Source organism: Podarcis cretensis (genome assembly GCF_951804945.1).
Source record: "Podarcis cretensis genome assembly, chromosome: 5".
In the NCBI taxonomy this organism is placed as follows: Eukaryota; Metazoa; Chordata; class Lepidosauria; order Squamata; family Lacertidae; genus Podarcis; species Podarcis cretensis.
The window spans coordinates 73,445,599-73,468,529 of record NC_137174.1 but is presented as its reverse complement, the minus strand read 5'-3'; the positions used below and the strand labels follow the sequence as shown (position 1 = coordinate 73,468,529).

General features: G+C 43.2%; 1 protein-coding gene across 4 annotated transcripts in view; it reads left to right on the top strand.

The window, feature by feature from the left end:
- Positions 1 to 22,931, top strand: part of SPHKAP (SPHK1 interactor, AKAP domain containing) — a 74,793-nt gene that overhangs the window by 11,907 nt on the left and 39,955 nt on the right. For all 4 annotated transcript variants that reach the window (XM_079978516.1, XM_079978515.1, XM_079978518.1 and 1 more), the window contains exons 2-3: positions 10,981 to 11,083; positions 20,234 to 20,344. In XM_079978516.1, the coding sequence (XP_079834642.1) occupies positions 10,981 to 11,083; positions 20,234 to 20,344 (214 nt within the window). The remainder of the gene's footprint in view (positions 1 to 10,980; positions 11,084 to 20,233; positions 20,345 to 22,931) is intronic.

Genomic DNA, 22,931 nt, shown 5'->3' with positions numbered 1-22,931 from the left:
TGGCTATTATAATTCTTAAGGCAGCTACTGTCACGGTCTACAGTTTTTAATCTTTTAATTATCATCCATAACCTTAGCATTTCAAAGAAGGAACATTGCTGCACTATGAAAGGGGATATCTTGATAAAGTCAGCTACTGAATCCCAGTGAGAATAGTGCTCTTTTAGAATTAAAACCAAGATACAATGGATCTTGCCCTGTATCACATGCATCAGCGGAAAATGAGATTGAGAAACAGCACAGTTACTTTGCAGACATGGAATTACAATTTCAGCTGAGTTCACTGTTCTAAGAACAGTGACGAGTTCATATCTACAGACTTCTGAGGGTTTTATAAACCTAGTTCCGATGAGGGTCTTATAAGGCCCAGTTCCAATGTAATGGGGAACAGTGGTTTTCCACTGTATTAATTAACTATGACAGGTTTTGAACTCTTGCACTCGCCTTTTCCCACTTTGCCTTCTTGCAGGTCAGAGGAAGAGCTTATAAGCTTTTGTTTCCAATTCCCAGGTCTGCTTGCACAACTAAACTCCTCCCGTGGGACAGTCCCATTGCATGGACAAACTTCTTTGAATTACACCCACTGATTGCTCATTCCAGAGAAAGCTGTATCACCTCAAATATGTATCTTTTATTGGATAAATTATATCGTGTTTGCATTGATGAGTAGTCTGAGACAAAATAATTCCCTGCCACTATTCTCTAGTTATCTGGAGAGGAGGAGCAATGCTGTTAGGATCCAGTGCAGCAAACAAAGAAATAGTTTGTAGTGAGTTTGAGTTTGAAGTCAGAAGCAGAGTGAGTTGAGAATTCAGAGCTATGTCTACTTATTTTGTACATCAAGCAACCAAGAAAACAATCTATGTGGTCATTTCCCCATCTTTTGGAATTAAGAACACACTGTCTTTTCAGGATTCACATTCAATGTATTGGTCCACATGCAGCTAATCACTGTCTCCAAACATCTGTCTAGCACTTTAGGCACCACTGCTGATTCAGATGGAACAGAGAGATAGAGTTGGATATCGTCTACATACAGTACTGGTGACACTGCACTTCAAATCAGAGACAGAGATTTGTAGAGCTGGAAGGGACCACAAGGGTTATCTACTCCAACTCCTTCCAGTACAGGAATCTTTCACCCAAGGTGGGACACGAACCCACAGCCCTGATATTAATAGTCTTGTGATGTACCAGCTGAGTTATCCTGACTGCGTCTCCTGATGACAGCTGCCAACGACTACCGGTATATGTAGACAGTAAATAGTATGAAGGACAAGATGGAACCCTCTGAGATGCCATAGGAAAGCTCCCATGTCCTTGAACAGTGCCCATCCATAACTTCTTGCTGGAAACAGCCCTTGATGTAGGAGCAGAACCGCCCACAACCTCCAATTCCTTGATACCAAAAGCTGCTGAGAAGCTGAGAAGAATGAGCAGGGTCCCATGACCTATTCTGAAGCCAAACTGAAATGGACCCAGATAAGAGAGCCTCCACCAAGCATATCTGAAGCCACCATCTTGAGTACCCTGACCCAAAAGGGGATGTTTGCCCTTTTGTTAGAGAAAAGATACAAAAGCATGCTCTGCTGGTCTACAGTTCCGCATTAAAAATTGTTGGATATGATTCTCCTACAGCTTTTATTACATTACATATAATTTTGGCTTTAGGGCAGTGATATTACATCTTGTTATATATAAGCATATAATAGCAAGACTATAATTATGTCACAGGTGATAAGATGATTGCTTTTTGAACCTTTGCAGGATTATAATTATGCCAATTATGCCAATGGTGGAACTATGTATTATGAGATGATAGGTTCAAAGTGTATGACTGACAGTCACCCTAATGCAGCAAGAGAAATCTGCAGTTGAAAGTGGGCTTCCACTCACAAATCTTCCTACAAGCCACTCCACTCAGTGAATGGTCAGCACTATCAGTACTGGCAATGGTGACCAGCTATTGTGGAAGAGAGGGAAGCAGATGCCACACTCTGTTCAAGTGGCCATTGGATCTTAGGCATCTGACATACAATCAACAATGTCACTGTTTGTGTTGACGGGTTGGGGTCATTCTCTCATCCCTTAACACAGCCCTACCTGACATTCACACTTTGAAGTTTGCATAGACATCTACATGCATAAAGCAAAGTGTTTTGTTTCCATTCACATGACACAATTACCTTTGTTTTTCAGTGTGCAGGTTCCTTGGATTAAGCCTATGTATGTTGGGTTTCATGCATACATATCCCCTATGCATGCTAAGCCTAATGCAAGCATAGGCAAACTCTGCCCTCCAGATGTTTTAGGGCTACAACTCCCATCATCCCTAGCTAACAGGACCAGTGGTCAGGGATTATGGGAATTGTAGTCCCAAAACATCTGGAGGGCCGAGTTTGCCTATGCCTGGTCTAATGCATAAGCAAGGGCCGGGATGCAATTTCCCACTTCATATAGGATTTGAGATCAGTGTTGATGTGTTCACAAAATATAGGTCTTTTTTTTTGCAATCCTTTGGGTACAAATTGTGGCCTTCCAATATTAATGCTTTAAATTCTCATTGGGACTATACAGTTTCGGATTATGCCATTGACTAGGAAGCTTATCTTTCTCTATTAGATACTTTACATATTATATCTTTCTTTGCATATTATATCTTTCTTTGAAATTCCATAGTTTGTGATGCATTTATGAGAGATTATTGGGGACTGGAAGTATGAATGATAATATAAAAGATAGCTAAGGGCAGCAAGTGTGGAGCAGTGGACAAAAAAATAATCTAATTGCATGAATGTTGTACCATTGTGGTTAAAGTTGCCAGCTTTTAAGACAACATTTACTATTTAACAAGTGTTTGGAATGAAGAATATCTTTGACATCTTTGACACTTGTCAAAAAGGGAGTGTCATGAATAAATATGCAAAACTAACCACAACTTCTTAACTGGGTTGACATTTATGGTAATCGAAACAAAATACAAAATAAAAAAATTCCTTCCAGTAGCACCTTAGAGACCAATTAAGTTTGTTACTGGTTTGAGCTTTCGTGTGCATGCACACTTCTTCAGATACGGCTACCTACCTGTAACTGGATTTATGGCAATGTTAGCAGTCCTAAGAAGGATGTGCCCAAAATTGAAATGCAGAATAGGAGCTTTTATTATGGTCAGCTATGAGGAAACCATTTTGAGCAGCCTTAGCCAATCTGGTGCCCTCCAGATATTTTGGACCACAACTCCCATCGGCCTCGGCCAGTTTTGTAGTCCCATTCATCTGATGAGTACCAGGTTGGCGAAAGCTGATTTAGAACATTTTGTCCAGAAACTGCTCAAAGGGCCAACAAACTGCACATACACAACTTCAAGTCAATCCTTATTAAGAGAAGATTGATTCCACAAAGTGGTGTTGTAAAGAGCTTGGTTTCTCAGCTTGCATGAACAAGTCACATTGGGTGCGTATTGAGAGTTGTTTGTCGAAAGAAAGGAACACTTCCATTGCTCACACAATTAGTCACAGCACTAAGAGCAGCAGGATACTTACTTATCCCCATGGCTAGAGAGCCTAGATAGCATCACATTTTTCCAGCGGTGTTAAATGAGCAAGGATACAGATTGCTTAATCAGGATGAGCAATAGGAAAGTGGATTCTTTATCAGCAAGGGAAGCTGAGCCATGGAGACTTTGCACATCATAATAAGGGCATGTGATACTAATTCCAGTGATTTGTCCTAAATGCTCGAAATACACCATATGTGTACATGTTGCCTCAACTGGTCTTACAACAAGCTTGTGAATAACCTTTCTAAGTCTAACCAGTGATTTCATAAGCGTTGGAACTTGGCCTGGGAATATCCTCCTCTTACCTGTGAGGTTACATTAACTTGTGGCTGACTGGTACACCAGCAGTGTAAAAATTAAAAATGTTTTGTTTGATGGTAGCCAATAAATAAGCAGGGAGACAATATACAGCCTTGTCGTACTCCTTTCCCAATTTTGAACCAATCAGTTGTTCCATATCCAGTTCTAACTATAGCTTCTTGTCCCACATAGAGATTTCTCAGGAGACAGATGAGGTGATCAGGCACTCCCATTTCTTTAAGAACTTGCCATAGTTTGGTGTGGTTGACACAGTCAAAGGCTTTTGCATAGTCAATGAAGCAGAAGTAGATAATTTTCCCAGTAGTGATGTATGGAAGTGAGAGTTGGACCATAAAGAAGGCTGATCGCCGAAGAATTGATGCTTTTGAATTATGGTGCTGGAGGAGACTCTTGAGAGTCCCATGGACTGCAAGAAGATCAAACCTCTCCATTCTTAAGGAAATCAGCCCTGAGTGCTCACTGGAAGGACAGGTCCTGAAGCTGAGGCTCCAATACTTTGGCCACCTCATGAGAAGACTCCCTGGAAAAGACCCTGATGCTGGGAAAGATTGAGGGCACAAGGAGAAGGGGACGACAGAGGATGAGATGGTTGGACAATGTTCTCGAAGCTACTAAAATGAGTTTGGCCAAACTGTGGGAGGCAGTGGAAGACAGGAGTGCCTGGCGTGTTCTGGTCCATGGGGTCACGAAGAGTGGGACACGACTAAACGACTAAAGAACAGCAACAACAACAACTGAGACTACATCTTGAAAATCAAAAAGTAGCAGCTATGTGGGCCTTATTAATGTAAAAGTCTTTACTCTGCCACTATTTCTCTCATTCAGTGGTCCTAGAATTCTATTTACCCAATTAAATAGAATTAATTAAATGGCCTGCGCTGGTCCATGGGGTCACGAAGAGTCGGACACAACTAAACGACTAAACAACAACAAAGCCAATAAATAATATGAAGCCACAATGTTTCCTTCAGGGCTTGTGGGCATTCCCACCCACCCACCCACCCACCCAGTATACAGATTGCAAGGCTTGAGCCTAGGCATATTAACTCTCTCTCTTCCCCACCCCATGTGTCATGCTCCCGTTTCTGTTCAGCTCCCCTATGGCTGCTATTGTTAAAGAAAAGAACACATTTAATGCATTCACGAATTTAATATTGGGAGTGTTTTATCCCTCAGGCTCTTAGTTTCTCACTTTCTCCAGTTGTTAAAATGGATACTAACTTTTTAAAGAGATGGCTTTTCCACAAAATTGTTTCTTATATTTAAAAAATGCAGCCTGGATATGTTCTCTTGTTGTCAGAACGGTGTGGGAACGTTTGACTGACAACAGCTTGCGCTCCAAAACTCTTGCCGTTGCTGCCAAGGGGAAGGGCAGTAGTAGAGGATTTGCTTTGAATGCAGAAGGTCCCAGGTTCTGTCCCCAGTGTCTCCAGCTAGGGCTGAGAAAAAGTCCTGTCTGAAACCTTGGAGAACCTCTGCCATTCAGTGTGCAGATAATACTGAGATTGTTGGACCAACGGTCTAACTCAGTATAAGGCTGCTTCCTTTGTTCTTAATGGAAGAGCTGTGTTCGTGTGCACATGAGACTGCATTACTGGATCAAAGTGCCAGGCCTTGGAAACTGGCTCATGGTCACTATTACAGTTGTTAATTTATTTTTACCCAAGTTTGTGCCGTGTTCAGTTGCAATCCAGTCCAGCGTTGGATGTTCATACAGAGAGCCTGCTAGTCACAAAGCAGAAAAATGAGGATGCATGAAGAGGAGCGTCAAAATTCTGCACTTCTAATTCCTTCGGAGACCAAAGATAGCAACCCTACTTCACCTTCAGAGGGTCTTAAATTTTGTCTCAAACAACTCATTTGGCCCATATCTTATCATATTATCTGCTGTACTTCTGGCCAAGTGGAAGATGTATCTGGATTTAGAAGTTATATAGCCATGAGCTTCAGCAGTGCAAGATATATCTCATTCTCTAGTGACCCTGAAAACAAGAGATTTAAATGTCACTCTGATCTTCAGACTGAGATGTGGCCTGCTTCTTTCAGTGTCACTCACAAAATACACTGACATTTTAGGTTTTCTGCTATCATATTGCTCTATCACTTCATATTAATGCAAACTTTTCTCTTTTTTTCTTTTCTTGACTTGCCGTTAAATGAGTTCATTTGTTATTTAAATCTGTGGTAGAAATTATCGGAGCCAGAGGTAGCCAGCCTTTTTGGGCCTGTGGAGACAAACCCAAGAAGCTATCTGTTGGCTATTTCAATGAGAGAAGGGGTGGGAAAGGGTAGCCCATGGGCTCTGAAGAAGGTCTTTGTGGGAATATATGGGCCCACAGAACCTCGTCTGCAACCCCTGTGCATATACACGATGGTAGATAGATGACTGTTTGGCAACATACCTTTAAATGTAATATAATGCATGTTTTGTTTCTTCATATGTACCTCTTTTCAGTTAGTTTGTAGCAGTGCTTTTTCTGGGGGGGGGGGACACAGAGGTATGCATACCCCTAAAGATTTTGTGGATCTAAGTTTGGCCTCATTGAGGGGCAATATTTCAATATGAGTAGGAAAATGAGAGTAGCCCTAAACATTTTTTTAGGGGGGAAAGCACTGGTTTGTAGAATATTAAACTACAAGCAGCAGCAGCAACACATCTGCTCGTTGGTTGTCTCTGCATCAGTCCTATGGATTGACTTCAGCAGCAGTGGCACAATCCCTCAATTCCACTATAGAATAAAAAGTTTGATCCCGATCTTAGAGAGATAGAAAGACATTTATTCCAATCTTGGTAGCTTTCTTGGGTCAGGATTCTGTACAAATAGTGTAGGCTCTTAACTGCCCATTGCAAAAGGGTACCTGTCCAGTTCATATACTTAGCAGAAGTATAATAAAGGGGGGATCTGCCCTGTTGCAAGGGAATGTTGCCCCTTTAAACCAGTATTAAACCACTTAGGAGTTGCTGTGTCAGACCCAAAATCCACATAACACCTTTTAATTTTTATCCTGTTCTGTTCCGTTCCATTCTGTGCTGCTTTATTACCAAAGCCACTAAACTGTTAGCTGTAAGCCAGGGCTTAATGTGAAATAGCAGCATTCTGGTTTGCACTGCTCATTTGTTTCCCTTTGAGGAAATAAAACAGAGTGGCGGCTTAGTGTTACGTGTGAACCAGCACTCATTTTTTTTTTGTTTCTCTCCTAGCAGACCATGGACAGAAGCCAATGTTTATTTCGGGATAACAAATTGTGGTTTCTCTGAAGGGAACAAACCATAAGCGCTTGTTCACAAGTAATGCTAAGTTCTCCTGAGCTCCCCCACTCCCCGCTTGGTCTGACATGGAGAGGAAAGGGGTGGGTGCAAATCATTCATAGCAATCCATGATATATTTTAAAGCCATGGTTTACTGTTACATGTGAACTGGGCCTCAGCAGGCCATTTTATAGGATTGAATCGAATATGTATATGTTTGAAATAATGGTAGAAAAATTCAGAGTACTAAAGAACAGATAAACATTTATTTATTTCTTTGGTGACTTGTATTGTTGGAGCGTGTTTGTTCCTTGATTATGGTCAAACAAATTCATGGTATTTATCATCTTTCCTCATAGAAAAGCAATTCATAACTTTTTAAAAAACCTGTATCGGCTTATATTTAAGTGTCTGTATGAGCAACATACATTTGTGTCAAGGTAAAAAGAGCAAGTAGCTGTAATGTTGGTAAAGTGTGACACTGAAGTTCAGCATATTGGACTGTGATAAGAAATGTGAAACATTTCTCACAGCCTAAAGACAGAAAGTGTTGTGACTACCACCAAGTCTTAAAGGTCAAACTAGACATTACGGGGGCAGTTCCGTATGTTTACCTATGGCACTGTTCCAGTCATGTAAAAGGTGTGATAGTTTGGGGTTTTTTTAAAAAAGGCACGTCCAGGAGAGGAGTACAGAACTATCCTTCCACTTTAGCCCCTTTTAAAGTGGCCTTTTAAAGTGGGACGCAGGTGGCGCTGTGGGTTAAAGCCTCAGCGCCTAGGACTTGCCGATCGAAAGGTCGGCGGTTCGAATCCCTGCGGCGGGGTGCGCTCCCGCTGCTCGGTCCCAGCGCCTGCCAACCTAGCAGTTCGAAAGCACCTCCGGGTGCAAGTAGATAAATAGGGACCGCTTACCAGCGGGAAGGTAAACGGCATTTCCGTGTGTGGCTCTGGCTTGCCAGAGCAGCGATGTCACGCTGGCCACGTGACCCGGAAGTGTCTCCGGACAGCTCTCTTAAGTGAGATGGGCACACAACCCCAGAGTCTGTCAAGACTGGCCCGTACGGGCAGGGGTACCTTTACCTTTACCTTTAAAGTGTTTTAAGGCCATTTCCAGAATCTTAAAGTTCAGCTGAGGAGAAAAGCACTTGGCAGACAAGCTGTGGGGAATAGAGCTGCAGGTGGTGGAACCATTATGAACTTGTCCACACACCCCATTTTTATTTTAAAACTTAATCTCATTTTCTTTCCTACGTGTGGCTGAGTTCCATATTAAAACAGGTGGAACTGCTGCTATGCCGCCAAGTCACATCCACACCATATGCTTAAAGCACCCCTTTAAGAGTCATGGCTACCCCACAAAGAATCCTGGGAGCTGTAGTTTGTTAAGCATGCTGAGAGAAAGGAGACCTCTTGCAAAACTACAATTCCCTGTACTCTTAGCAAATACAGTTCCCAGGATTCTTTGGGGGAAGCAATGACTGTTAAAGTGGTGTAATGATGCTTTAAATGAGTGGTGTGGACATAGCCCTTGTTTGGCTGGGGAGAGGGAAGTTGTCATTTCCCCCGCTTCCTGATTTCCTCCAACAAATGATCCAACTATCACGGTAGCGAGTTTGACTTTTGCCGGCCATTGCAGGTAAGGATTTGGAGACTCTGTTGAAACATGGTGCCAGAGATGAGTCAGAGCAGCTGAGAATAGCTCAGCCAGCCATGGAAAGCTCAGCATCATTATAAAAGAAGTCAGAGAAAACAAATGAATGACTAAGATGAAAAGCGTTGGCAAGCAAGACATTTTGCTGCCCGAGGCAGAGTAGCAAATGGTGGCCCTTCCCTGCCCATTTTCACTCAAGGCCAACCAGATTCTTTTGGCGCCTGAAGCAGAAAATTCTACAACTGCCTTTCCTGCTTTCTGGCAAGTAAAAATGCAGTTATGATAAATAAAACCACCAGCAGTTTTCTGGCCCTTCGTGATACCAAAATCAGCAGTCTAAGGTTGTAGCCTCGCTCTGCCTGATGGTTGGTCCAACCTGGAAAGGTCCTTACCTGGAAAGGTAAGATGATATGCAAGGGAGTTCTGTGGAACAGATAATCAAAGGGCTGCAACCAGAATACATAGCTTGAAACAAGTGTTTGAGAAAATTAATGAAGGGGCATAAGAAGAACAAAAGGTGAGCTCTGCTGGATCCAGCATTATGTTCTCACAATGGCCAATCGGATGCCTAGAGGAAGCTCACAAGCATGGCAGGAACACAGAATCACTCCTCCCCATTTGCTCCCCAGTGTATCAGTATACAAAGGCATCTGCATCTGCATCTGATACCGGAAGTAATATCCTGTACAGCCATCATTGCCATTGATAACCTTACCCTGGTCCATGAATCTGGCTAATGCCCTTTTAAAACTATTGAAGCTGGGGTAGTGGATTCCATAATTTAACTATGTACAGTGTGAGGAAGCAATTCCAAAGAACTTTGCTGACTGGTCTGAAGTTCTAGTGCTATGGGAGCTGTAGAAAAATAAATAAATGCAGTGGACGCTCGGGTTACGAATGTGATCCGTGGGGGAGGCACGTTCGCAACCCGAAGCATTTGCAACCCACAGTGCCACGTCTGCACACACATGGATTGTGATTCGGCACTTCTGTGCATGCACAAAGCGCAATTTAGCACTTCGGTGCATGTGCAAGCGCCGAAACCCAGAAGTAACCTGTTCCGGTACTTCTGGGTTCGGCGCGTTATGCAACCTGAAAACGCACAACCCAAAGTGTCTGTAACCCGAGGTATATCTGTATCTGCTCCTTAGTTCCCCTCTCACCCCACCCCCCATGTAAACTTGCTCTCCAAATACTCCAAAGGCTAGGAGGTGGAGCATCCCCAAGCAATGAAAAAACAATGAATGTGGGCAGAGCCCTCTGGCAAGAGCCACCTCTGCAGGTTCATCGTGGACGTCGTGTGACCATTATGTAGCAACCGTGAGTGTATGGTGAAAGTGCCACCCACAGCGCCAAATCAGTGGAGTGGGTTTGATGAGGGCAATGATTTATAGATTTGTTCCATGGGCTGCCATCATGAGTTGCTAATCCATCAGTAGCAACATTTTATGACTGGCGTCGGCTCTGCATGACAAGCTGCGCCTGAGGATGATAGCTCCGGACTGTCCTCTATGTCTGCAAATTCTGGATTTCACGCTTGCAACACTGTGTACTGTACCACCACACCACATTAACAATGATGAGGAAAGCCTGCTTGGGCTCTCTAGTCCAGTCATTCCCATTGCACTTTTTGTTGTTGTTTTGTCTCTGAATAGCTGTACAGTAATTTGTCTTTTTTTCCTGGTTGTGAATCAGGGGACTGGGATGAGGCATAGCAGCTTTTGCTAACCTGGTGCCCTCTGGTGTTTTGGGACTATGAGCCAGTAGAGCTAGCTGGCTGGAGCTTGATTGTAACATTAATCCAAAATATATACCAGGTTGGCAAAGGCTGAAGCACAGCATGAAGTTTGTTTGTTTTTATCTTGGAATCTGTCAAGCTGAATGAATGCTGCCATTCCATATCAGTTGCGTCCCTAGAACTGTGCTTGAGGAGGAAGAGAACACTTAATTGCATTGTTGAAGGCAGACAGATGTCATTATGTCCAGCTAAGGTCTTTATTCTCAGTTTTTAAAAGGCACCAGGGAGTTATTTCAGAGCATACTTCCAAAAGCAGCAAAATGAACCAGTCAATAAACTTGCGCTGCTAACCTAGAAAACAGCAGGGATTGAAGTGATCTGTGTTGGGTAGGACTTAAAAATGAAGCCATATTTGATTTATTTATGCCAATGAGTCACTGAATGATTTTCTCTCTTCAGCAACTTTGAATCTCCACTGATGTATGAAGTTTCAGAGCACCAGAGCAGTGGCACAGATAGTTCAGGAAGCAGTCTTGGAAGCTCGGTCACAGCATGTAAGAAGGTAACTTGCATTTTATTTAATCAGATTGCATTATTAAAATAAACTTTGCATTATTAAAATAAGCTCACGTTATTCTTAACCAGCAGGTTGACTGTACTGCTGAGCTGTTGTCTCAATAGTGCTTGAAGCCCAAGCTGTACGGTAAATAAAAAATATGAAATGGAAAAATCAGCATGAACATCTGGATATGGGCAAAAAAGATTGCAAGTCTTGCATTGGCTGGATATTCCAAAAATGTTTGGTGTCTTGTGTTTATGGACAGCCTGATCTTGCTGTGCTCCTTTCGCTGTAGAGACAAACTGTGGCTTGTGCCAGTGAAACTCTCAAGGGCAAATGGTTCTAGGAAAGTGAACACAGATGCTCCACCACTGGAGTTTCTGTGACTGGGCATGGACAGAAAGAGTAGACTTGAGTCGAGGAGATGAGTTGCCCACTCCATATATGTCTGGAACCTCTGAGCTGAATCATACGTATCATCAGCTTGATTGGAATGGGTCAAGCGTTAAGTGTACTTACCAGTGATAATATTCACAGTCGTTAATCTTCTATTTTCAGTTAGCTGAAGTAAATAAGATGGAAATTGATTTCCTGCAGATATCCTTCTGAGAAAAAACTTGCTAAGTGGGAAAAGCTCCAAATGTAATTAAGATTTAAGATTAAGACAGGCAATTGAGCTAATATCTCAACTTGTACTCCACATTTCGAGTTCAGAAAATAAAAGGAAAAGGAAGCAAGGCTAAATAGACACGTGGCAAACTATGGGTGAGCTCTAGAGCACATAGGGAGAGATGGTGGGTTCCTTGCACCATCACTTCCCATTACATGCGAAGGAGCACACATACCGCATATTTGCTTTATTTGAGTCAGGCAATGGATGAAGCATTTTATTAATTTTTTTGTTTTCTTACATTTATATTTCACCTTCCTTCCATCCATGGTGAAACCTAAGACAGCGTAGATGCGGTACTCAGGTAAGTCTTCAGTCTGGGCACTGACCAGACTTGGGCCTTCCTAGCTTCAAGGTGGTGGTGGCTTCCTATGCCTTCATGTCATGCCCTGGACTCACGTTGCTCACGTCCAGGTGCAACCAGACAAGATCAGTGGAGGGCAGAATCTTTCTCTCATTTGGCAGCTTCTTTTAAGACAGCTCAACTGAGAGCTATAATGGGGCCTAAGCGAATCCTCACAGTGGATTCAGGTTATGAGTCATATCTGCAGCTAGCTTTGCTTGAGACTGAGAATTCCATTTTTTTTAAAAAAAAAAAGCTTGATATTGGTCTGTACTGTTTTGTTAGCTATCTAGAATTTGTCAGATACTTGAACAGGATTTCTGCTGACCCATGCACATCTCTGAGGGCTTTAGTTTCATTCTGACAATATGAGGCCCTTCTTAAGTTCTCCTGCCTGCTGAGGTGAGCTGACTGGCTTATCGGAGAATGGCCTATTCCGTGATTTCGCCCTACGTACAGAATGCTATTCCTATTTCAGTTTGTGGTGACTGATTCTCGGGCCAGTGTTAGAAGTGGTGTGAAAACCTTTCTATAGGGCAAGCTATAGATCTCCAAGTCCCCCATACTAGACCTTACCTGTAGATAGTTAGTTGTATTCATGCAGGTTTCCTAAATTTCAGTGCTAAAGATGTTGGCATCTTAAAGCTCTTCAATCTCGATTGAATTTTTTTCTAGCTTTTGAACATTTTAATGAGCTTTGAGTCTAGTGGCACTGCGGTCTAAACCACAGAGCCTAAGGCTTGCCGATCGGAAGGTCAGCAATTCGAATCCCCGCGACAGGGTGAGTTGCTGTTATTCGGTCCCAGCTCCTGCCCACCTAGCAGTTTGAAAGCACGTCAAGTGCAAGTAGATAAATAGGTACCGCTATGGAGGGAAGGTAAACAGCGTTTCTGTGCGCTGCTCTGGTTCACCAGAAGCGGCTTAGTCCTGCTGGCCACATGACTTGGAAGCTGTCTGTGGACAAACGCCGGCTCCCTCGGCCTATAGAGCAAGATGAGCGCCGCAACTCCAGAGTCGTCCGCAACTGGACCTAATGGTCAGGGTACCTATACCTTTACCTAACATTCCAAAGTGAAGCATAGACAGCATTGCAGGGGATTGAACTAGGTGAGTCTTGGGATCCCTTCTGAATCTACAATTCTATGATTTGATGCTCTGGGAGAGGAACATTCTATCCCCACACTGGGAGCACATACATTTCCTTATGAGGGAGATTCCCAAGCTCCTTTTCTGTATTTTACAGGCAAAGCATGGAAATAGCAAAATGTGGCCAACTTTGACCCCTGTTTCAGTGTGGGAGACCCTCTCTGTTTTTACTGCAGCCTCTTGACAGCTCATTTAATATTCTGTGTAACCAAAAATAAATATTCCAATCCACATAAATATGATTCATCTGCATTTTGACAATAGCAGGAATTAATGTAAATTGAAAGGGTTATTATTGTCACGCTGGCCACGTGACCCGGAAGTGTCTCCGGACAGCGCTGACCCCTGGCCTCTTAAGTGAGATGGGCGCACAACCCCAGAGTCTGTCAAGACTGGCTCGTACGGGCAGGGGTACCTTTACCTTTTAACATGGGAAACGTCTCTGAGTCCTCATCATAAGCTATTACACTCCATCAGCTTCTCTCCACACATTTTATTAATTTAATGGGTTTCTTTCATTCTTTTTTAAAAAAGTAGATTTATCATTTGCAATGGACTGGCACTGGCAGAGAATAAATTACACATCCCATCCAATTCACTTTTTTTAGCATTTGATTAGTTATTCCTGACATGAACGGTGCCTTTTAGGCAGCATTCAAGGTGCCAAAGATCAGTTCACTGTCCCCATTTCAAAAAATGCTGAGAACAAGCCACCAAGCTCTCATCTTGTTTTGCCTGTTTTATGCTCATCTCTTTTTGATGAGCTTTAATTAACTATAGCAATTAAGACATCCAGGCAAAAACATGCTGCTATCTCCTGTGTAGAGCAGAGCCCCTTTAGAGCTCCATTACATATTAAAGCTGTGATTCTATACTGGTTTACCTGGGAGTAAGCCCATTGAATTCAGTGGGACTTACTTCCAATAGACATGTGTAGGATTCATCTGTAATATTAGTCACTTAGAGAAAGATGAGGTTATACTGAATTTATGGGCTGCTTTCCCTCCCGGGCAAAAAAGTTTTCATTGCATGTATTGTTAGATACTGTTTGTGTTCACTGATTGACAGTTGACAACACACTGGATAATGGTGACAGTTTAGTCTAGACAGAAGTGGCAAAGGGTTTTTGTTTGTTTTGGGGGGCAGTGGAGACATTGTCACTTAGACTTCTCAGCCATGAATTCTCTTAACGATCTTGGAAAAATAACATTATGGATACTCAGTTTTCTGTTTGTGGAATGGGAAGATAATGGCCTACCTCATACAGTTTTTGAGAGGGTGGAGATGGGATTTTGATCATGGAATCATAGGGTTAGAGGTGTCCATAAGGATCATCTAGTCCAAATCCTTCCTCTTAATCAGGATGTCACCTTTCTCAAACATTTCTGAAATGCCATTGCATGCTCAAGGAAGCAGATTCCAGAGTCACCTAAGCATCCCATTTCATTGCTTCAACCACAGTACCTGGGATTTGAAATACAAATAGTATTTCAGCAGGAAACCCCCCCCCACACACCTTTTCCCAGGTCTTCTGAAAAAAGCATCTCATTCAACTGATCTATTAATATGAAGAGAGGAGTTAAGGGATTATATTGATTATATTAAGCAAAACAAGACTGAATCAAGCCTTTTCCTGTTAGGTTTATGTCAAGGTTCGGCCTTTGAGTTGTTAAACTTTGCTGGTTTGTTTGAGATAGGGAACCATTCTGCTTCAGAAATAATGAAAGATTTTATTTGGATGCTCATACTCAGATGGGATTGTTCTACTGATCTCTCTTGAAAAATCCTTTCTTGCCTCAAACAATTGTCTCAAATTTTTGTGGTTAAAAATCCCCGGGGTGCGATGAACGCGATACTGTTTTGTGCAAAAATGCCGACAGTGGAAATTAATTATTTGATTAGGCAATACCATCGTCAATTTGATATAGTAAGCCTTACACTCTAGATAGCTTTAAATGGGGGGATTGTTGTTGTTGGAGAAGCAGTAGCAGCAATTGTTTAACATGCCCTTCTGTTTGAAAACCTTTTATTAGACCATAAAGGCATGGCAATTTTTCAGAGTAATATCAGGACAATAACAGAGCAATGCTAACAGTGAATGACACCACTCAGCCTACCACTTCCTTCTAGAAGATAAAAGAACCCTGAGTCTGAATTAGGGGGAGGGCTTTAGCTTAGTGGAAGAATAACTGCTTTGTGTTGCAAAGATCCCAACTTCTCATGGTAGGGCTTGGGAGAGGCGCCATATCCAAAGCCCTGGAAAGCCACTGCCAATTGGTGTACATAACAATCTTGAGCCAGATGGACCAGTAGTCTGCCTTGGTATACAGCTTGGTATACAACACAGGACAGCTTCCTGTGTTGTACTTACCTGAGAGTGAGCCCCATTAAACTGAATTTCTGAGTATACATGCACAAGGATTGTTCTTGCTTTCTGGAGACAGGAGGAGGGCTGCCAAAAATACATATGTTTCACCAGCTCGTATTCTCTTGACATTCCCCTCCATCCCTAAAGAGTCAGGTCATTTTGTTCAGTCTTAGCCAAGTGCAGGTACCCTGAAGGCAATGAAGGACTGAGACGTGGTGGGAAGGGACCTTAGTTCCTCCCTTCTCCGCTTCACCTTAGATAACCTTAGTGCAATCTGATTGCCATTCGTTAAATATCCTTGAATCCTCGTGGAACAGTTCCACTTGGGAGTTACCTGCATATTACTGGCGACAAAAATAATCTATCATTAGGGTGCCTAGGGTGGCTTTTGACATGATATGAAATGATGGGGGTTGGCTGCGCCAATCATTTCCACATACTCTCTCAACCTTGATGTCGAATGTAAGGCAGCTCTTAGATTTAAGCTGCTTGGAATTAATATTCTTAAACAAGCCCCTCTAACTTGCTTCTGGATCAGGCTGATGGCTGTCACCATCAGGAATTCACCCATCCCTGTAGCACCAAGGAACAGTCTCAAAGCAACAGGGCAGCAATTCCTTCCCATTCCTATTGCATGTTTAAAAACTGAATACCGTATTTTTTGCTCTATAGGACACACTTTTCCACTTCCAAAAATGAAGGGGAAATGTGTGTGCATCCTATGGGGCGAATGCAGGCTCCTTGGCTTCAGCGATAGCAACGCGAAGCCTCCGAAGCATGCGCTCCGGAGGCTTTGCGTTGCTATCGCTGAAGCCAGGAGAGTCTGCTCTTTGAGGCTGGCTGTAGGGGAAAGCAGCACTTCCCCCCACCGCCAGCCCCAGAGGATCGGGGGCAGTGGGAAGGCGCGCAACGCCTTCCCACTACTCTCCGACCTGGTTTGGAAGCTGGCGGTGGGGGAAAGCAGCGCTTCCCCTCATTGCCAGCCCCAGAGGATCGGGGGGCAGCGGGAAGGTGCGCGACGCCTTAGCGCTGCTCCCCGACCCGGCTTTGAGGCTGGCGGTGGGGGAAAGCAGCGCTTCCCCCCACCGCAAGCCCCATAAGCTGGGTCGAAACGCCTGCAGGAGCCGCACGCTCTTTAAAGGCTGTGCGCTTCTGCTGGCTTTTCTACGAGTGGGGGAAATTCCCCCACCTGGTAGAAAAGCCCGCAGGAGCCGCACAGCCTTTAAAGAGCGCGCCGCTCTTGGGGGCTTTTCCCCGAGGAGGGACAAACGACTGACTGGCCGTTTCAGTCCCTTCTCCCTCCTGGTCGAAAAGCCCGCAGGAGCCGCGCACCCTTTAAAGAGCGTGCCGCTCTTGGGGGCTTTTCCCCGAGGAGGGACAAACGACTGACTGGCCATTTCAGTCCCTTCTCCCTCCTGGTCGAAAAGCCCGCAGGAGTCGCACACTCCTGTGGGCTTTTGCGGGAGGTGGGGGAATTCCAGAGCTGCGGGGGGGGGGGGGTGTCATATTTTTTCCCTTGATTTCCCCCCCTGAAAACTAGGTGCGCCCTATGGGCCGGTGCGCCCTATAGGGCGAAAAATACAGTATTTCACATATTTTGTCCCCAAATCTGATGTGTTGTGATCGAGTATGAATATATATATTTAAAGGGACGTATTCAGCTATGCTTTAATCACAGCAGATGTACTGAAATTAAAGCCACATTCATTAATTTCAGTGGGTCTACTCTGAGTAAAGCTTAGTTGGCTATCATGAAAATCCTTATAATTTTATGTAAACGACATTGTGCAAACTGTGGGGAAATACATCTATTTTTCATTAGGATTCCAGTGTACCAGGTAAAGACTGTGTATGCATATTAGCATATTTTGCAAATAAAAAAAGTTGCCAAGAGCGGATTCAAGGAGCAAATCCCATCATTCTTGCATCATAAACTGCTTTATTATAATGAAGTCAAACGACTCAGCTCTCCTACGCAAACAGGTAACAAATAGCCTCATCTTATTTCCATTACCATGATTGGATGAATAGCTGACCGTTTATCTTCCGGCACTTACTCCATGTTGATTGCCTATTTTAAACAGGCATTCATTTACATGAATTAACACATGTAGGTCCATGCAAATTGCTGCTTCCCTGAAATTAAGCTGAAAACATTGCTCAGTACAGACACTTGGAGGGAGATAATGAATAGCATTATGAAGTGTTTTTCAGTAAGTGTCCCTGCTGTGGCTGTTACTCCTTTAGTTAAATCAAGATTAGAGAACCTGTAGCCTTCCAGACGTTGTTGTCAAGCTACAGCTCCCATAATTCCTGGTTGTTGGCCATGTTGACTGGCGTTGATGGGTCCAACAACATCTGGGGGACCACAGATTTCCCACTCCTGCTTTACACCATAGGACCATATGTACTCCTACGTGGAAAGGCAGACTTTTTTTCCATGGGTGGGGGGAATGTAATTTCTAGTGAGAAACTGATTATGAGAGCTAATCTTGCTAAGACCCCAATATACTGATGTGGTATCCGACAAAATGGCCAGGTGGAAGTTTCATAATTATTTTGCATCCATCTCTTAATTACCATGCTGCTAATGCAGCAAAACAATGCAGGAGGAACTTACTAGTTACTGGTCTCTGCAGCCACAGCAGGCGCTGCGGTTCTCCAGCGGTTTCACTTCACCCCTGGAAGCGCACTCCATTGTCTTTCGAGACAGACAGGTGTGAACAATAATAATCTCTTAATTATATCTATGCACATGGATTTCTCCCCAAACTATTATTTCATACATTTCAGATTTTCCCATGCCAATTGATAGTTCAGGAAGGCTTTCAAATCAATCCCTGCCCCCCGCTGTATTCCAAACTCAAAGTGAAATGCATGAGAGAGACAGTTACATCCCTTTATGCAAACAGCAAAGTCGTTCTCCAAGTTGTGGATTCTAGTGTAACCAAAACACTGCAGCAATATATTTTTTTACAGGAACCATTTGCTTGTATTATTTGTATTAAGCACGAGTCATCCCGATAATATGTGCCAAACAGAACGATTACATGCTTATTAGTTCAATTCATTCAGTGGGACGTACTTCTTGAAAAGGCATGTATAAGATGTGCCGTGAAGCTGCTATGCTACCTGTACTTACCTGGGAGCAAGTCCCATTGAATTCAAAAGGGTTTGCTTTTGTGTAGACATATTTAGGATTCCAGTGTTCAAACGTATAATTGCCTTCAACTAGTGAAATCCCTAAAGAGAATGAACTTGCATCACATTGTTTATATCTTACTAGCACATAATGTGCAGTTCATTTCCCATCACAGTTCATGCATATGAATTTTTATGTACATTTCCAATCACTTTAATATGGTGTTATTTATTGTGCTTATTTTCAAAGGTGGCAAATGGCATCCCATACACATTACAGAATCAGAGCCTAGAATAATAAGTATACTTTATTACAATATGCTTAGCACCAAATATATGTGTGGTGTCACTGCCTGCAATTTTGAGCTAATGTCACCGTTTTTTAAAAAAGAGGCATTTCAATGAAGCGTGGCTTTAAAAGGAGGGAAACCCATTTTAATGCAAAATGAGAAAATCCCTTGCATAGAAACATATAATGATCTGGAAAAAAAATTATTTAAAGGTGTTAATGCATTATTTTAAAAAAGTTTTGCTTTAAAGAAACAGGGACTGAGCTCTCTTTGCTTAGTTTGGGTTTGAAAGTGAGCTTGGGCAGGCGCAGGCTCCACGTTTGTGCTAAGAAAAGCCTGGCCAAGAAGTTCCGTCCTTGAGGACACAATGAGTTTTTGTTTTGAACACTAGCCAGAGATGATGGACAAGCAAGGCTGAAACATGAGAAAGATAGAGCTGAAAGCAAATGAAACCATGGTTTAGTAAGCTAGGAATTTAACATTATGCTTGCACATTCGCCCTTCTTCCCCATCCCTCACTCCTTCCATGGCTTTAGGTCTCGTATCATAATTACTTTCATTTTTTATTACATCACAAATGATGTAGATAAGAGTTTTAATCTTGGATTGTACGCTACAATCTGAAACCATGCTAATGCCCTACTGTAGTTTGAAGTCCAAGATTAAACCGCAGTTTCCCGTGTCAGGTGCTAGTTTAAAGTAATCACAATGAGGTGTCAAAGTCAATGTACAGGAATTGAAGGGAAGGAGCAAGAATGGAGCATGCAGGCACAATGATTGTTCCGAGTTGAATAAACCACGTTTTATTTAGCAAAAATATTGTTGCATCCAGATGAGCCCAATGGCAGCGTTCAGATACGTGAATTGTGCTAGTCAGAGTTAAGAACCTACATGATGGTTTGAGCTTCCAAAGTGAAATTTTGGAAAATAAGCCTTTAAAACAAAGTTTGACTTTACACCACCAGTTTTGCTGGTGTAGGTTCTGCTGGGGTGCCACGTCATGTCACCGAGCTGCAAGAGAATTGGATTTTCTCTCCTTGCCCTGCCTCACCCCATCCCTTTTGGGGGGGGACTTACCTCTTTAAATTGCTTGATGACTCAAACGCAAAATTGATTTGAAAACTTCCATTGATGCAGGCATCCAGGCTTCATGACTTTGATGGAAGGAGGACTATGAAATCTTGTGTTTCCACAGGTTCTCTGCAGTAACAGCCTGCTAGAATCAACAGACTACTGGTTCCAGAATCAGAGGACACCATGCCGGATTGGCATCGTGGAGGACAAGTTGGAGAAGAACTATGCCTCTGTAAGTCCTTGAGCGATCCGAACCCTAGCAGGAGAAGAAATGTGCAGTCAGAACAGTGAATAAATCGTAAATCTGAAAATGTATTGGCTTGTTGTTTGAAAACCACTGCATATTAGCAAAAACACAGTCAACTATTTAGGCAATCAAAAATGAAATTTCACAACTCAACTGCATGTTTCTGATTTCTGCTATCACTGCTGGCTTACATGAGATTAGAGGATTACAGGGCAGGAGAGGGAGTGGCAGGTGAGATTGATCTCAAAAGAGAAGACTACCCAGAGTAGAAGGGAAAAGGTGTCAGTAATGTGGCTTTTGTTAAAAATGTTACTTTTAGGGCTGCTTTTCATATTGCATTTCTCCTCTAATGGAGGTTGCTCTGTAGAGCAGGCATCCCCAAACTCGGCCCTCCAGATGTTTTGGGACTACAGTTCCCATCATCCCTGACCACTGGTTCTGTTAGCTAGGGATGGTGGGAGTGGTAGTCCCAAAACATCTAGGGGGCCGAGTCTGGGGATGCCTGCTGTAGAGCGATGCATGTTTATAACCAAGTATAGAGAAATTGTAAAATGAAGAATGGTTATGTGGCTAGAGAGCTAGTTAAGCAACCATAGGTATACCTTTGCAACATTAATATTGGTAAAGAGAACTGTACGTAGAACAGAATTTACTCTTCCCAGATTACAGTATTTATTTAAAGATGCTTTCCTTGTGCAGGGATGGGGAACCTGTAGTCCAACTCCCTTAAACCCCAGCCAGCATGGCCAATGGGCAGGGATTATGGGAGTTGTAGTCCAGCAATATCCGGACTGCTACACATTTCCCACCCCTGTCTTTAATGCTGTGTTCATGCTATCTCTGAACCACCATCAGTAGCAACTATGGTTACTATAGGAATAACTTAATAAGGGATGCATTTTGCTGCCCACTTTTTAATCAACAAGAACAATTTGGTTATAATGGGGAGTGGAAGCAAGCTGTGCATCCCACAGGTCTGTTTATGTTCTTACATAGCTTTCAAGCATTGTTCCTAGTACTTGGCATGCCAACTGAGAATTAGTGGTGTGTGTAGTTACTTTATCTTGCAACAGTGAGTATGAGTCAAGCTACCCTTTATTTTTTATTTTATTTTTTTAAAAAGCTTTGCATCTTTGGGTCTTTGTTTCCTCCCCAAACCTAAGCTGTTATTACTAGAGAGGTATTTTTAGTTTAATCCCTAGCTCAGTCTTTAAAACACCTTAATTATATTCTGCCAAGGAAGAAGAATAAGTTAGCTGGAGGTTAAAACCGTGGCAGTAATAAGCCACAGCCCTTTCCCAAATATGGTACATCAGTGAACACAAGGCCTTTTAAACGCGTGTCATCACGTGGCCTTCTCATTAGTAAATGTGAAGGAATACAGCCAAGATACAAGGTCCTCTCTGTTCCAACGTCGCACATGTCCCTTATTATTATTAGATCACAAAATTGTTTACTAGCCCATCTGCTTCACACATGCCTGTGTTAATCATTTGCTGCCTGTAACAGGGAGAAAATACCCAAATTGTGCAAAGCTTCCCTGACTCATCGCCTAGAGACAGTTCTTACCTGCTTAAGTGGCCAAGCCACAGCTTCCGTATAATTCTGGGTTGTTTCCGCTAGCAAAGGTTTTGTGTGTCTCATTCCATGGTGTTGTGGCAGTGGTGCCATCCTCCCAAAGCTGGAGTGACTTCATGTCAGCAAAAGATTCTCCCCTGGGTGTCTGTAAAGGAGAGCCCATGGCTACGGCTCAGCCTGGCCCCATGCATAATCTCCCATCCCAACAGATGATCAGGGTGTTGTTTACCTGCTGTGCCTGTTTCTGTCATGCAAGCCAATATATATATGCTTGGTGTGGTGATTAACAATATCAGGTTAGGAAGGCGGAGTAAGGGTAACGGTAAAGGGACCCCTGACCATTAGGTCCAGTCATGACCGACTCTGGGGTTGCAGTGCTCATCTCACTTTATTGGCCGAGGGAGCCGGTGCACAGCTTCCGGGTCATGCGGCCAGCATGACTAAGCCACTTCTGGCGAACCAGAGCAGCGCACGGAAACGCCGTTTACCTTCGTGCCAGAGTGGTACCTATTTATCTACTTGCACTTTGACGTGCTTTTGAACTGCTAGGTTGGCAGGAGCAGGGACCGAGCAACGGGAGCTCACCCCATCGCAGGGATTCTGATCGGCAAGTCCTAGGCTCTGTGGTTTAACTCACAGCGCCACCCGCGTCCTCAGAAGGGAGAGACTCCACTTCAAATGACTGCTCAGCCAGTGAATTCCCTTGCTCCCCTCTCTCTCACACTTACTCGCTAGCCTGCTGAACAGAGTTGCTATGAGGGAGGAGGAAAATATTTATCCCTGATCTTTGTTGTGGAAGTTTGCATTAAAATGTAAATATTGCAAACTCTAATACATAAGTAATCAAATAGTGCTTTCATACCCTGTTTCCCTCCTCCCCCAGTCACTCAGTGTGAAAAGGAAAAAGCTGTTTAGGACCAAAATGCACATTATGCTTAACATATATCAGGCAGGGGGGGGGGGGGAAGAAGTTCTTCATTTCTGCACAGATTTA